The sequence below is a fragment of the Danaus plexippus genome, chromosome 5 (assembly GCF_018135715.1).
Source record: "Danaus plexippus chromosome 5, MEX_DaPlex, whole genome shotgun sequence".
NCBI classification, from domain to species: Eukaryota; Metazoa; Arthropoda; class Insecta; order Lepidoptera; family Nymphalidae; genus Danaus; species Danaus plexippus.
This window is the reverse complement of record NC_083539.1, coordinates 7,802,785-7,819,928: the sequence shown is the minus strand read 5'-3', so window position 1 is coordinate 7,819,928 and position 17,144 is coordinate 7,802,785. Positions and strand designations below refer to the sequence as shown.

The 17,144-nt window shown below is 27.9% G+C and overlaps 3 protein-coding genes across 5 annotated transcripts; 2 read left to right on the top strand and 1 right to left on the bottom strand.

The window, feature by feature from the left end:
* Positions 1 to 1,014: 1,014 nt before the first annotated feature.
* Positions 1,015 to 11,099, bottom strand: LOC116769225 (uncharacterized). 3 transcript variants are annotated; one of them, XM_061529391.1, is made up of 5 exons: positions 11,029 to 11,099; positions 10,102 to 10,543; positions 2,915 to 3,164; positions 2,572 to 2,736; positions 1,015 to 2,007 (listed from the first exon to the last, which is right to left on the bottom strand). In XM_061529391.1, the coding sequence occupies exons 2-5, from the start codon at positions 10,205 to 10,207 to the stop codon at positions 1,728 to 1,730; spliced, it is 801 nt and encodes a 266-aa protein (XP_061385375.1). In that variant the 5' UTR covers positions 10,208 to 10,543; positions 11,029 to 11,099; the 3' UTR covers positions 1,015 to 1,727. The 3 variants fall into 3 exon arrangements, with proteins under 3 accessions (XP_061385375.1, XP_032516155.2, XP_032516159.2); XM_032660264.2 differs by lacking the exon at positions 11,029 to 11,099 and adding an exon at positions 10,635 to 10,758; XM_032660268.2 differs by lacking the exon at positions 11,029 to 11,099 and adding an exon at positions 10,635 to 10,757 and having other exon boundaries at positions 1,799 to 1,940.
* A 1,464-nt stretch (positions 11,100 to 12,563) lies between these two features.
* Positions 12,564 to 13,198, top strand: LOC133320782 (uncharacterized). The gene is made up of 2 exons (XM_061529392.1): positions 12,564 to 12,675; positions 12,815 to 13,198. Exons 1-2 carry the CDS (start codon positions 12,667 to 12,669, stop codon positions 13,196 to 13,198), a joined length of 393 nt encoding a protein of 130 aa, XP_061385376.1. The 5' UTR covers positions 12,564 to 12,666.
* Positions 13,199 to 13,280: 82 nt separating this feature from the next.
* On the top strand, positions 13,281 to 14,026 carry LOC116769226 (uncharacterized). Its single transcript, XM_032660269.2, has 2 exons — positions 13,281 to 13,373; positions 13,454 to 14,026. The coding sequence occupies exons 1-2, from the start codon at positions 13,356 to 13,358 to the stop codon at positions 13,991 to 13,993; spliced, it is 558 nt and encodes a 185-aa protein (XP_032516160.1). The 5' UTR covers positions 13,281 to 13,355; the 3' UTR covers positions 13,994 to 14,026.
* The last annotated feature ends 3,118 nt before the right edge of the window (positions 14,027 to 17,144 follow it).

The window sequence follows — 17,144 nt, the reverse complement described above, 5'->3', positions numbered from 1 at the left end:
GAAATCACTAAGCACCTCTCTAATTTCCGAGTAAAATTGGACAAAAAATACCACTTGTTTCAATTTAAGAAATTTGACGTTTACAAAAAAATATCTGACATACTTATACGTAAAGAATATTGAAGTAAAATGTTAAATAAATTGCATATTATATACAAATTGATTAAGTCTAAAATATATATTAGTTTATATAAATATAAGTTTAACCTAAAAAATAAATGTCACATGAAAGGCGATTCTGTTTTAGTGTTAAGTAATATGTAACTATAATACTACTTAAAATTAAAATAATAAACTAATTTATTAACAGGGTTGTATTTAAAACAAAACTGAGAACAGTGTTAAGGTATCTGCTTTGTTTTCCTAATTAAAGGCTAAACCATGTAACATGTTCATCCGGATATGTGAGATGTTTGTGTCAAATCATTAGCTTTACACGTGACCTGATTGGATAGCGAGCATATTCTGTGGTTTTAGAATTCCGAAATAGAAACAGAAATTGCAATTGTAAATATAAGTTTTATTTACATTTTTTTTTATAATTCTGTTATATAGTAACATTAATAGATATTATGACATATAATGTATGCTTCATATAATGCGGTAGACGTAAAGACACGTTTTTGTTTACGTGTCAATTCACGACTTACAGTTTTGAAGGTTAAGATTTGAAAATCATCTGCGTAAAGTATTTAATCGATGATTTATGAATGAAATACGTGCAAACTCTAAGTGTTTAAATAAACAAAAGGAACCCGTTCTAAGGATTCAGAATAAAACCTTGTTTTTCTGTAGGAACATAATTTTACGGATGTTTGTGCCATAAACTTTCAACCTTATAAATCATTGGATGATGGAATATTTATGTAAAGAGGGATAAATCATTCCTTTAATTTCTGGTAAATAGGTGTCATTAATTAAAATTCAATAGATTTTTTATTTGTTTTATTGGACAAATGGTTTATATTCACAATAGGTAGGTACATCTTATTAAACTTGTTTAAAAAATATCAGGATTATCTATAAGAGTAATAAAATATATTGAATATTAGCAATGAATTATAAACGTTACACGTTAATTTCAACTTTGTTTGTTATTATATAAAGAATAATATATATATATTTTTAATAAAATAAATAGAGAAACTTAAAAAAACTACCCGTAATTCGATTATTATAATCAACAGAATATATCATAAGAAATGAAATATATATATATTTTTTTATTTTAAATAAAATTAATTTTCTCATATGTCGAGATATAAATCTAACGATCAAATATTGACATTCATTTAAATGAATTATTTTCGGATACTAGCCATTTTTTTTATTATTATTTTATATACGTAATCCAGACGTTTCGGTTCCTTTGCAGCAGCCGTGATCTCTATGAGGCGAGATGAAAGTGTCACTGACACATAGATATTAAATGATAGAAAACGCGTAGTGTCCGAAAAACATAGTTGCATTTAAATGAAACTCGTAAATCTTACACAACATATGTGACATTAATATATTTGGAATATGTTAGTTTTATGCAAAATCCATTTTTCTATATTTTTATATATATATAGATAGAATAACAATGCGGAGCAATTTGATACTCTCATCTCATGGACCAGCAATCAATAAATAAAATAGTGGTCAATAAAAAAATATTCTCAACATAATACTATGAATAAGTGATTGAATGATGACACTTTATTGGATTATAAGACTTTTGCATTTTATTTGAACATAAGAATATTTTGTATGAGCCTCAGAGGCGAGGATTTACATAGCGCTCGGCCTCGCGGACAAGAATATTTCTTAACGCACATAGCAAAACGTCTGTCACATTCGCACAGCCTGCCGGCACAGCCGTTCACAGCCTCAGGGTGGGTCTGGAAGTTCTCCAGAGCACAGAGCGGCTCTCCATGATAGCATTTCCAGTAGTACGGCTGGAAATAGACCGTGTAGAATGGACAGTAGATATTCTCGTAACATTCGTCATGCAGTCTACAGCAACTGTTCAGATATTGGGTTGTCAAGAACTTTGGTATTTACATTATACAAATATGCTTATAAGTTATAAGTGTAATGTATTTGAAGTTAATTTCATTAACGCAGTGTTCATCGAGTACCTTTACCGCGGAGCGTCTGTTTGAAACGCAACAGGTCGATAAAACAGTTTAAAAAAAAATTGTTTAGTTATAACTGTTAAGGTTTATTAAGAAAATAAAAAAAAGTAAAGGGAAGTCGGAATATATTTTTTCATACTAAAAATTTATGTTATAATGAATGTTACATAATTTGGTGAAGTATAAAAATTATAGAATGAAATCTTTATGGTGATTTATGTATAAATGTATTAGTTTGCAAAGGATTTTTAAATATTGCTTAATTAAAATGAAACTAAGATTTTCGGATATACCTACTACTTTTTTTTTATTCTGTGACTACATAATCCGGAAATTTCGTCTTATCCGAAAAACTTAATTTCATTTAAAGAAGCACTCGCAATAATCTTAGATATCATTGGTTTAATTAATTTAATTGTGATTTAACCTGAAATCAGGAAACGAAACTTACTTATCGATTCCATCGGTGGGTCGCCCGGACCCAAGGAATCCACAATAGCAGCCGTAACCCTTGTACGATACAGGATCGCAGCCCGTGGCACAGGTTAACATATTGTACAGATGAACCACACCACGCTTACCTCGGTCACTGTTTACCCTCTGGGGGTTCACTACTCTGCAAAATAGAATTTATTTTATTTTTCGAATTTTCGACTTTAATTTAAAATTATATTTACTTTTACGCAAAAAAAGTTAAGAGCATGTACTAACGTTATATATAAAGAAAAAACCGCAAGCACTTAGTAAGGCTGCAAGGCATTTAGCACTTCACCTTACCAATTAGAACATCTCACCTTACTCCTTTAGCGTAATCAGCTTCTGGTATTGAGTATCTGAATGGATCGTGTGCGAATCCAACGAGAAGGTCTCTCTTGCTACTTATCTCATATCTGTCTTGAAACTTAAATAAATTTTCTTTGGTATCATTTAGACGACTATTGTTATAACTAGTACTGCCACCATTGTATCTGTCTGTTTGTATATAACGCGGTATTTGGGCGTAAGTCGTTGTGTTATATATTTGGTCGTATGTCAATGTAGGATCTGGAACAATTGTTTGATTATAATACATGAAAAATAATTAGCTATGACTTTTATATCATAAATAAATAAATAAAAATTCTCTTAACCTTATATTAAGAAAAAAAAAATGAATGTTTTGAAGGGACGTAATAACAACGGTTTTCAATTCAGTATATTCAAAAATAATTTGATTTAAAGTAAAACAATATGGTATCATTAAATCATTATACTAACAGAGAAAGTTAAAAAATTTGGTTAGTTACATATGGTCACACGCGAGTAATATGTACATGATAATAAATAATGAATTTAAATAGAAACTGATACATCTATGACATCACAGTAACAATTGACCCATAGAATAGAATAAAACGTAGACAAAATAAGCGCATTTCACGCACTAGATGCTTCAACAATCAATGATATACAAAGCCTGTACAATGTTACCGACCTATGAAAATTGATGGTATGAGGTATGAACTCACTCGCCTTTTGGACGATTATAAAATAATTCTTCTGTATTAATTTTTAAATGTTTATATTAAAGTTACGTTATGTCGGGTTTTGATTAATAAAATCATGAGTGAAATGAAAATGGCATTTTTTTTCTTTTTATTTATATAGTCTTAAAACATTTGAATGTTTGTTAATGTTACACTATTAATTAACTATTTACAAAATGACAACTAACAGTGCAAACAGAATGACAAAAGCCATTCTGTTTCCATTCAACACGACACTGGCAGAATACACTGTGCAAGTCTTTGTACGGATGAAGGCCACATTTAAAACAACCAACCAAAAGGCATTCTGATTTTAATTTCGACTGATTCAGGTAAAAAAAAAACCATTTTATTTTCTCATGTTCGCAATTAAAATTATAAAATGTTTTTTTTTAAATCGTTTTTTTCTATTAATGATAAATATTGGTATTCTATGTTGATTTATTACCATTAATATGTATGAGAATTGATGTTTTTTAGTAAACACTAATTAATATCATGTCATGGTTAAATGAATCAATTATAGTCTGTGTAAACAGATTTAACACGATTCTATTGTTTTATAACGATGTACGTTTCGTGACAATCGGTTTTGATTTAATAATTTGACGGCGATGAAACAAATAGGAATTATTAATTAATTTTTTGTAATAACATAAAGTTCAGTTATTTGGAAACTCAAATTTTAGTCTTAAAATATATCAAAACTTTATTATTAAATGATTTTAATGGGTTATCTTCAAACATATTACGTATTTGGTTTAGTTGAAACGTATAAATATTAGATCTACGCAATAAAAACTTTTACCATTTCCTTCATTGATATGAATTGGTAAAGTTTTGTATATTTTATATAAACGTGCATTCTGTATAACGAATAACGCTTTTTTGATGCCAAATTAATGTCTATGGCTCTTATATTTGACATTGAAATGAAACTTAAATTAAAATACGAATTCTGTCAAAAGCGTGACATTTAAAAGTGAAGTCACAGATCATAATTTATAAATATGTTATGATTTTTTATTATTAATGATTTATTGTTTTACATAATGTTTTTATATACAGTAATTATTATTGGCGCTGTAAAAGTTAAATAGCTTGACGCAATTTGATTTTGATTTCCATATATTTATAAATAGGTTAGATTTTTAATGAACATTTTCGTGCATTGGTTTCTTAGTCGAGTTGCAACTACTAACTAATGCATATCGCATTAGCATGACTTCTATGATATAAATATAAATGTATGGGAATATATATACAAATGAATCGATTGTATTCAGTAAGACTCGTTGTTCTGTAACTTGTAATCTTCACCTTGACCTTATTAGAGATATTGCGATACATTTGAATATTTATATATATATTACGAATCGTATATAAAAGAAAGAAAGTTACAATTTAGTTTAGAATAATTAATTGATATTACTTCCATCTAGGTGGGATATAGTTATTTATAATGTAAGCGAAATATTTAATTAAAAAAATATCATATCTATGATTTGATATGATTAAATTAGTTTTGAATTGATATTCTCCGCCGCAAATACGAATCGAGTGACTGATCTCCCTGTGGGAAACGATGTCTCAGTCGTTTTAGCGATAAAGCCATCGTGGTTTTATTGAAAATTGTAATAAGTCTATCTGATACTTATTTTAATTGAATATGGAAGTGACGCTAGCCATATTTAGTATATGTTACTCCTGTTACCAGGTCGTGTTCTTTTTCATTAATTTTTAATCCTATTATTGATTTTATATCAATTTGGCTTTGACGTTTATAAAGATAATAATAAGTAAGTTCCGCAAGAAGTCCTTTTGGTAAAACAAATATGGATTCTGTTTTATCCAATATGTTGGTAATTAGCCTACTGGCTTCAAGGTTTTTCTTGTTCGTAACCGATTTTATTTATCTAAATAACATTTGCTAGACCTTGTCAATTTGAATACGAAATGCAGTGGTTGTGTTTTTATTTGTTTACAATTCAGAGTGGGACATAGTTATTTGCGGACAAGAGTTTAAGTACTGGTATTAACTTGGTAAATGCGTATTAATTCTTGCATAATAAACCATCTCTACTAATGACTGCTATTGTTATAACTAGCATATTTTTTTGTTAAAACTGTCAACGATTTTTTAATGGTTTTAAAACATAACAAAGGAGTTATAATGACACTAAGGTCAGCGCAGTTGCAGCGTGTTTTGTTTAGTAAGATAAACTATTATAACTGTATTTATATGATAATAATAATAATGATTTGTTTATTAAAAGATCCTTCCCACGATTAGCTAATACGCAATCATCTTACACATAAAACATTAAGTGAAAGACTTAACTAGGTTAAATTATAATTTTATGATGAGCCTAAACTAGAATGTATATTTTTTTCTTAAGTTCGTGTTCTTAAGGCGTTTTTCAGATTTTTTTATTCTCTCGGTATTCAAATAGTAGATATTGTTAAAATAAAATTTATGTTTAACACATAGTTTAGGTTTTTTTTTTGATCTGACAATAGGATATAATTTTATTCATTAAGTCTCATTTCTCAATACATTTTATTTAAATCTACCGGAAATGTTTTAAACAATTGAGTTTTGATATTATTTGGTATTTATAATATCGATTGGGGAAATGATAGAACAGATAAAAAATTATAATAAGTAGTTCGTAATACAAGTTTTGAGTGAAAGTGTAGCGGAGATCGGAATTTCGCCGCCGAAATTACCGGTTGTGCGGTGTTGTCTGCTAATGAAAGCTGTTTTTTATTATATCACGTTATGGTATTTAAAACTTTTACGAAAGTGACATTTTTTATTTTCATTATATTACACCAAAAAGGTTATATTTTTACATACCTAAATGAATCTATATATAACACACTAATATACAATTAAAACATAAATAAAACATATTGTTATTAACTACACAATAGATCTATTTTAATATTTTACGCATTTGTCATTTGCTGTCAACAAATTTTTTTTTGATAAAATTTCATAATATAAAAATTTAAAAAACATATAAAGTGACGGGCGACAGTTGGTTCTTTAATAAAATGCGCTGATCTCTGATTGCTATTATTGTTATTGTAGAAACAATTATAACGAATATAGCAATATTTCTTCTATCATGGTTCGCGGAAATTGTCATGTTGTATAACACATTATGTACATGCATTTTTCTAATATCTTCCTTATTCCATATATAGTTTTCCAGTCATATTTTCTATTTAATATACAAACTCGAAATTCATATATTTATTACAAATGTTGATATATTATTTCTCATTATTTATAATCTGTGAAAGCATATCTTTTGACGTGTTCAAATGTCAAATACAAAATGAAAGTTTAACAATAATTGCAGCTATTAAGTGTAAGTTGTGTTCAATTAAGGAGATAATTATTTTTTGTCAACGTTGTCTCCTAGCAATGATCGTAACATTCCAGTAATGGGTGTCTTAGGACTAATCAGAGGAGTAACAAAAGTGAGATATGTATTTAATAAAAAGAATAACTTATAAGATATAAATCAATCCGAATTAAACGTAAAAATAATTTATAAATATGATTAACTTAAAAAAAAAGTTGCATTATTTTCATCCGACTATGGCATATCCAGAAGCCATAATGTTTTAATATTTGATTATGTATATAAAAACCAGAGGATATCTCAAATTCTTATTACAACCATATACAACTTCTATAATATTCTGAAATTAATAATAGTTATGCTAACATTATTATTAAAGGAGTTTAAAATAAACAATACATATAAATTCAAAAATGTAATAAAAAAAAAACTTGAAAGGAACTGTCACGTTTAAAGGTTAGAGGGAAATAATCAAAACGAGAAAGCCTCAAATACTTCGTACCTATAAATACTTTCATCTTTTTAATTCGCTCTTAATTCAGTCGCGGTTATTTTAAATAGTTTATTAAATTTAGAATTAAAAAACTAGGCTATTATAATTTCTGTTATGGTACCGCTTTTCATTTTTATAGAATACTTTTTAATCGTTTCAGACTTTCTAGGTCGCGTTCTAGATGACGTCACGTCAATGTTTAAGTCAATTAAATTTGTTTATTACATAGATCGTTAACAAATTATGTTTAAATTATAATAATAAATTTTCATTATTAATATTCACATATTGTATTAAATATGTAGGAATTTGATGGAACAATAAACGATGTAACAATTTATTAAGCAACGCGTCCAACTTAACCTTAATCGATCAATGGATGAGCTGTCAAATCGGATATTAAGTTATTGCAAATGTTTATGTTTTGTTTATGATTGTGTAAATATTAAGGTCAATTAAAGGAATATGCGTTTGAAAGTAATTACGAGATGTTGTGGTAACTTATTGTGTTACGTAGAGAGAAGTTTGGACGGTGGAAGTGAGCGTTCAACGCGTGTTAGATATGGCCTCTTAAACCTACACCTGGGTCGCAAATCCCAGGCCCTGTTGAAGCTTCTCTCCCTGCAACGCGATGGACCTGGCACCTGCACGGTAAACCCATATAATGCTGGAGGTTTCGCCACTTCTTTGATGGGGAACTTTTTTATATTAACTATGTATGGCAAAATGGAATTCGCTTGCAACACATAGTTGACCAATCGATTGAATGATGGACATTATTTGTTAGTTAAAAGGTTATGCGAAGGCGAATATTATTACACATTATGAAATTTATTACCTACTTAAATATATATTTCGGCTTTGATTTAGAGGCATAAATATTATGATTTCTATATTGAGACTTATTTGACACAAGCATTTATTTTAACTTTAGTTTAGTATGTCGAAATATTATTTCAAATATTTTTTTAATAAAAAAATATCTATTCTAATGTTTATTATGGCAATACCATCTTCAGATATGAAGATGGTATTGCCATAATAAAAAAATGTGGGAAATTGTTAGGTAATACGTCGAGAACAATTCTGGGCTTGATGACATATATTTGATATTTTATAATGAGATGTTGAAAATAAATTGTAAGAAGTGTTACACATTAATTGTGTTTTTGTTTTTAAGCAATTCAAGAATAAGCTTTAAAGATATTGCTTCATCTTTCATTACTTTAATGTTGCCATATTTTAGAAGGATTTTAATTGTTATAATTTGGAATTGGAAAAATAATAATAAAAAATTTATTATAACAAAAAGCACATAATTTTAATTTTATATATCTTTGTTTATTTATAAATATTAATTTAATTGAAGAGTTTAATGTCAGTAAAAAATAACAATTACTTATAATTCTATTCATATTATATCTTCCTGACATATAATTGTTTGTTGTGGTTTTAAATAAAACGTTATTTCTATGTGGCTGTATATAATACATACATTACATCGATAATGAATTAAAGTGTATATCTTCCAATCACGTTCTGACAAAGGGCAGTTAAGGAAATTTATACAATGATGCGTAAAGCATAGAAATCATAGACTCAATTTATTGCTATAAATAGTTTTTATGTTACCACAGACATGTTGTGAAATTTTGTTTTTTTTTTTTTACAAAATTCGTCAGCCTAAGATATCCGTAATAAGTGCCGTCATGTCAGTTATAAAAATCTTTAATTTATCGATTATTTGCCGTAAATATTAAATAATGCGTAAATATTTTTTCTACTCTATTTCATTTTACTGCTTATTTTGAGCAATTTTTATATGTTTGTTGATAATAATTTTTTGTAACGTGTAATTTGTATATTGTCTACTGGAAGAGTTATCCTAAGTAATCATTCTTAATTTTCAAAGCGTATTATTTTTGTGTCATATGACACAGGAAAACAAATAATAAGAATATTTTTCATTTTGAAATCGTCATTTACGTAATAAAAATATATCTTTTATTATAATATTAATAAGTTTTTCATATTTATCATAAGTTATGTGTTAGTGAGTTTTTTATTAGTTATAATATCCAATACAATGAAAAATTTAACCGATTATGAATCTTGTACAATTGAATTGAATATTTTTTATAAAAGTATAAATGTATTGATATTATTAATATAATTTAAATTAAAAAAAATACAATATGAAACTTTTTTTATTTCCTTATATATATATATATATATATATATATATAGATATATTGTTTTAAGATTATTAATAATACAATTGTAGTTAATTATGCTTACACCAAGTTTGGATCCTCACACTGCATACGGAGCGTTAATAGTTTTTCATTCATAAAATTCTCATATTACAGAATTAACGTAGTGTAGTAGCATGCGTGTCATGTTTTCAACATTAATAAAGATATTATGGAACAAAAACTATTTAATTTTCTTCACTCATTTATTTAATTAATTTAAAAATAATTTCTAATAAAAGAAAAAATTGCAAACAAGAAAACTATTTCTATGTTAACATACTTATTATAACTTTATTTTTTTAAATATGTATAATATTTTTTCTTTCTTACCTGGATTACTTGAAATAGATGTCGCACAGACAGCAATTATCAGACTCGCATATATAATTTTAATAGTCGTTCTACTTCCATTACAACTGCACTTAAAATACTCCATCACAGGAAACAATTAATTAGGCAATTAAATTTAACAAATAAACTACATATTTACACTTCAACACACTGATAATAATTTAAATCATGCTTTTGTTTTAACACTATAATTTAAATATTTAATTGAAAGGAGGTTTTATATTTGAGTTTTTTTTTTAAATCCGCGCCGTAAACAGCGGCCGGTGACGCGCATGCGTGCTGCGATTGTGAATCACACAGACTCCCGCCATTCTTTTTAAAGTCATTCATAACAGAGACCTGAATATATTAACATTAATTACTAGATCAAGATAAAACCTTTGTGCAGCCTTGGTATCTGGATCTGGATGGACCTTGGTCTCTATAAAACAAATATTTATTGTCTTTGTAATACTGTGTATATAGAAAACGTATTAATGTTTTTTTTTATATGAATGAATAATGCAATCAACCTTTTTGGACGTAAGAAATATATAACGTTGGGAATGAAGATAATCAAATACTTTGAAGTTATATTAACATTAAAAGTAACACTTTTGTATTTTGCAATAAAAGTGTAGTAAAATACAGCGTGTTTCATTATTTCTTCACTTGTAATAAGAATTTTAATACATTTTTTACGAGGCGTATAAATGAGTACTCAATAACATTATTTCCTTTTAGGCTGAGAACGAATAGAACTATTTTAAACAAAATTTTGTTATTTACATAAGTTCTTATATATTAATTTTTTCAATTTCTTTGTCCTTTAATTTTTTTTTATAAAAATATTTAAGGACGTGTAATCGAATTAAATCATAATTTCTTAAAAACTTATGGTTTGTAAGATTAAAAAAACTTAATAACCTTTGAATAGACAAAGAAACAAAGCATTGACAAAGAAGTCTTTGTTGTAAATTACTTTGTACTTTTATTTAGTTCTTCACTGTGGATGACGTAGTTCTGAATATAAAATAATATATATATGTATATACAGTATAAAACTAATAAATTGTCGTTTTAAAACATTGAAACGGTTATATCAATATTTAATATATAATATTTTAATGGTTGAAACTGTCAATATTAATAAGATATGAAGCTAATTGCGGAACGCCCCCTCGTTTGTGGCGGCCCCTGTTACTCACCAATAATTGCTACCTGAAAGGTGCTGAAATTCAATAAACGATGTAATTTACTTCTGATGATATTATAATTAAAAAAACGCTATAAATAATGCAATTTAATTTTTATATTGTGAAACAAAATGTACGGTAGGGCGGCAGTGATTGGATTTCTCGTGATCATTTTTATGTTTGAAGTGAATATGGGATCTGAGACGAAGAGTGGACATGGGAAAACGGCGCTGTTTTTCTACCCTTTGTACTACCCTGTTTACTATTTGCCATACTACATGCCTACTGTGTATGTTTTAGGCTAATATTGATTTGTGTATCATAAATAAACAACGTTATATAAATCGTTAACATAGTTTTAAAAAGTTATAGATAATAGTAAATAATTAAATCATCACAGATACTGAATTCCTCTGTATCCTTTATTGAACATAGGAGAAAACACTTTCAATGAATCTCTCAAAGATATTATTCCTTAAATATTATTGCCCATTAATATTGTTTTCTTTCAAAAAATAAATTTTTCCTTGTTTTATATTTATTTCAAATGAACTCCAAGCTCGAAAAAGGTTTATAAGATTCCTATAAATTATTCTTACCTCTTTTGTCTTCAACCTCAGCGTAATCCTAATAATTTATCAATATATATATAAAAGAAATCGGTCGTCTAAAATATTGTAAATTAGCATCAGCTGATCTCTTTAAAAGTTTATAAATAACATAACAAAGTGGAGTCAAGAAGAAAATTAGGGGTTCAAAATATTGTTTTTAATTTTAATTTAGTATAATAATTTAATATCCAAGAAAGGCTTAGATTAAATATAATCTGAATTAGTAATAATGTTGAAAACTAAAAACAGTGTTGGATAATGTGAGACGTTTTGAAGGAGAGTTGGTGCAGCGAATTTCACCTTACCTCCACTCAGCAGCCAGCTGTAATACGACATGTAATAGATAGCAAAAAAAATTAAAGTGATGTGATAAAACGTGTTAGGTTATATATAAGATTTGCGAAGTCTTTACTTTTACAGTATAGTTTTCAAAATATTATCCTAGTAATGTGAACATTAAGATCTCGTCTGTCACATCAGAATAGTGTGTTAGCAGTGTGGTTATTTGTACATAACTAGTAAATAGGTAAAAGTTTTTTTTATGATATTATATGCTATCATTATGAAAGTACTTATAGGCATGTGTTTAAATTTTTTGTGAATATTCACTAAGACAGTTACAATCATATTATTTCCAAGATCAACAAAAAAGAAATAAAAATAAAACGATACTACCTTTATATTAAAATAGGAATAAATTCACAATCTTTATTACAATTCGCAAAATGTTTCTGCATTTCTATCGGTAGAAAAACGTTATGAAAAAGGTAAACTAAGTGTCAAAACACTCCTTATTTGTAGTATTTCTTTATTTGTTAGTTTTATAAAATAGTTATATATATAATTAACTTGTTTTTTTATGCCCATAAATCATTGTATAATTAAAATTTAACTTTTAATTTACAGCTCCACGTTTTCCTTTTATTTTTCTACTTTGGATTCTCTTTATCAATGTGGCTGCCGATCACTAAATTCAGTCGTTCAAGAGCAACAAAGCCACCACTATTCCCACCACCCTCGGAACTGAAAGAGGAACATTTGTATAAACTAAAAATACCCAATAAAAAATTATGCGACGAAATGGAGCGGAATCAGCACGGAAAGTACCTTCTCATACCCTGGCTGTCCTTGAACTGCCAGGTCTTGAAGGATGACGTAGCGAGGAATCTGTCTCCTGGGGATGTCCTACCGATCCACAGAGCCGTGATAAACAAACTTTTTTCATTCCGAAGAAGCGGCCTGTTGAAATATTATAGCAGAACCACATTGCCTCATATAAGCAGGATTTAATTTAAAACCTTCCTATCACATGAATAAACTCTTTGAAAAAAATTGATTATAAATTTCATTTGTATTGCCTTTATTGGGACAAAGCTGCTAATTGTTTCCAAAACATTTGTTCGGTTCACCAAACAAACGCGATAAGGTGAAACGATTCTTGATCGTTATGAGGTTGTTGGAAGTGGTAAGTATAATCTGTGTATAGATGTTAAATTATAATTCTATTATAAGATACAAATTAGCCAACACTTGGTTATTTAACAGATGACAATATTTTTACACTTGTCAAGTGTGCATTCAAAGAAGAAGTACAAAGTGAGATCATCGGAGAGTATAGAGAATATTTTGTACTATCAGGACTGTAACCACAAGAAATCAACAGAGGCTCCTGTAATGCTTCGGGGTGCCCCACAGCAGCAAGAATGCAAGATGTGCTGCACTATGTGCTGCGGAGACCAGTGTGTCAATACCAATCAACTACCGATGGGTAGGCAAGCGCAGAGTGTGAATATAGAGCCCAAGGTACAACCGATACTACCCACTATGCAGCCACGAGGAAGAAGAAACAAAATTAAGCCATTACTAAAAGAGATGCCTCAACCGAAAAGACGTGGCTTGAGCTTCACCAGAGAGAATATAAAGAGTCTTATATCCAATGATGATGACATCAGAAAGATTTTGAAAGATCTGGTGCGAGTGACGATGCAGAAGGTGGATCTTATGGAACTGATAAATTCTAGGAGGAAGATGGATAATGATCCTGAACCGAAACCGGATTCAGAGGATTCTGAAAATGATTTGTGATTAGAATTACATTGTGACATGGTGATTTTAAAAGTATTTTATTTTAATTATGGTAACACCTAAATAAAATTAAATATAGAAAATATATTTAAAAATAATTCATTAGAAAAAGAGTATTAACTTTCCAGAACAATTGTCATGAGTTACGAGGCTTGCGGGAATCAAAATATTAACACAATAATGCAAATGACGCCGAAGTTTAAAATATCCCAAAGTTTTACTTGTGACAATATAACTCTCCATTCGTATTTTATGTATTTCACGGTTCTGTGTAATGTATATAGTTCTGTATAATGTGTATAATTCTATTGTATATAAATAAAAAGTGACTCTTTTATATCAGACGAAATGAAAAACCCTTACAGCATAATATAGAGTTAAACTAAATCTAGATTATACACATACATATATATAAACTATGTTATATCTATCTAGAATGAAGAAAACTCTATATAAAACATATGTATGTACTGCCTTCAGAATAAAAATATTTTATCTGTTGACTGAATAAAACCTCTTTAAATTACCACATATAAAAAATATTATGGTTACGCTTAAGATATTTTTTTAAATGTCAACATTGGTAATGCCATAGTATAAAAGTAAAAATTAACAGACTAAAGAATTTCTATAAGGAAAAAATTACATAATCTAATAGTTTAATCAACGACAGACGAGTTGTTTATCAATTTGGTTTCTAATCTCTCCTATTACATACTTTATCTATTATAATAAACTTAATAACAACAATATTTTTATCAACATGTTTTTAATGTGAAGTATCCAATATTCATGATTATATGAGTCCTGATTGCATACGATTCACTTTGAAACACATAATTAAAACTTTTTGAAGTTGTTTGTTATTTAGAATGGAACCAGATGTAACATTATAATTTAAATGAAATTTTAGTTTCGTATATAAATAGCGTTTTTTTTTCTCTAGAAACCGACGCGCCGTTTATAAAGAATGAGAATATAGACACAATTATGTATGTACTAAATATTAAGGTATTATTAAACAATGATTCAGTATTAGAATGTATATATATACATGTATAAGTGCAAGCGAGATGCCAGGTGCTTAGGAATTCCTGATATTTGGAATCGTTCAGGAACATAAATAATATACCTACAATTCAAGTTGATAATGGTACTGCAGAAAGCGGAGTGATCATTTGTTACACTGAACAAACTGAGAAATTATCACATGGAATATCTTCTTTGAAAACGTCTGTGACGTCTCGTTTCGTAAAGTGCAAGCGGTGACGTATTATATGAGAAAAGATTTAAAAATATATATTTTACTCTTAATAGTGTACCAGCTGCTCGCAGCATCTTGAACTCTGTATCACAATCAATTATCATATTAATAGGAACATCGGTAAAGACTCTTTAATATGAATAAAGGATTGGAATTAATTATGATCTTTTTTGTATTATCAGAACTATGAATTGTAAGGTTTGTAAGTAGGGGTGAATCGGGAACTATGATAGTTTTGTTTAAGCCATGAACACATAAAACATATTTTTAAAACCTGATTTACATATGTACGTATGCATTTAAAAATATAAAGTAAATATTTTAAGCAGGATTTATTGGAAAAGCAAATAAATAATATAATGTTTATACGTAAAATTATATTATATCATTGATACTGTGGTTACAACCTTTATGTAAGTGTCTGTATGACATTTAAAATAAGTGATATTTAGGACTGTTTCCATAGTGTCATCGAACTTAAGCACCGGGTAGACGCGGTGACGATTCTTCTGCATTATCTTATTATACATACAATGTAACAGGTAATGTATGGAAATAAAAATCTTAAACGTTTCCGAACACTTTATTCTATGAAGTGAATATTTTAATCTGTTAATGTGTGTATTTCTTTGAACACAATCGTGGGCAGTTCAGTTTTTGTTCATTCATTCGCGGCTTGACGTCAGAATGAAGGTGGATTTTTCAATGGAACGCATTTTATTCCTTGTAAATTTTGAGAAAAGTTTTCCAAACCTATTATAAATATCTATATAATAAACGCAACTTTTATTTTGTGAATCTTTCTATTTAATATTTAGAAAAGTTTAGTTTCTATCAGAATGAGAATTAAATATTGATGTTATGAGAGGTGAAGCAGGGGCACGCAAGTAGTCGGAGGCAGTCAAAAATATATGTATATATTTATGAAAGCAATTAATTAAATTGGTGATCTATTAACACAAAATCTAGATAAGTTATCCCTTTAGTGCGAGCGCTATACATTAATTTGATTACTCTGTTATATAGGGGGATGTCGTTTTGATATCGATGATGATTATATTCAAAACAGTTTTGCCTAAACGTTTCTATTAAAATTGATACAATACTGATAGGTTATATATGTTTCGTATTGAAATTAAATATTCCATTTGTGAAAAATATATTCTGAATATTTTTATTAAGCAATCTATAATTTTATTTTAAAATTAACTACAATTTTTTTATGCTTTTAGAAAATATCAGTCTCTGCCTGTTTTAAGTCTGAATATTACTATATTATATTCTAAATAGATATTTAATTATTATTTAAATCGAGATATTACTAAGATTAACTTAAAAACTGTGAAGTTATTGAGCAATGACTTTTATTATATCACGGCAAGACATTTACACTATTTGATAATTAGCAAAAGAGCAGTTTCGAATCTTATCATATTTTCAAATCTTATCATAATGATATAAAAGAAAATTTAAATTGTAACAATTTATGAGTAAGCTGGGCAGAATGACAATTCGAAGAAGGATATTAAAGTCATAGTAGAATATGAAATAATTAATTCATAAGATAAAAAATTTTAAGCATTAGAATTTAATATTAAGTGATTTATTTATTTATTTATTTTTAAATTTTAAATACACAATGTATTCTCGCATATCAGCAGTCAAAAATGAATTTTAAATATTTTTTATGCTTGCAATAGTTTCAAAATCAAAATGGGACTTACAAAGGACTCTATTCCATTCGACAATCTCGTTCGTGTTCCCTTCACACAGTACTCATTATTACAAAACCTTCGTCATACAAATAAAAATGTTAAAATTGGCAAAATATTTTAAGATTCCAGTGCCATTTAGGCCATAGCATAAAAAAAATGCGACTCAACTAGT

What these genes read in the sequence shown, in the direction of transcription:
- LOC116769225 (XM_061529391.1), bottom strand. Translation starts at nt 10,207, where the DNA reads ATGGAGTATTTTAAGTGCAGTTGTAATGGAAGTAGAACGACTATTAAA. An exon ending in ATCTATTTCAAGTAATCCAG is followed by an intron (nt 3,165 to 10,101) that starts GTAAGAAAGAAA and finishes CAATTGTTCCAG; the next exon opens with ATCCTACATTGACATACGAC. An exon ending in CCCACCGATGGAATCGATAA is followed by an intron (nt 2,008 to 2,571) that starts GTAAGTTTCGTT and finishes ATATCTGAACAG; the next exon opens with TTGCTGTAGACTGCATGACG.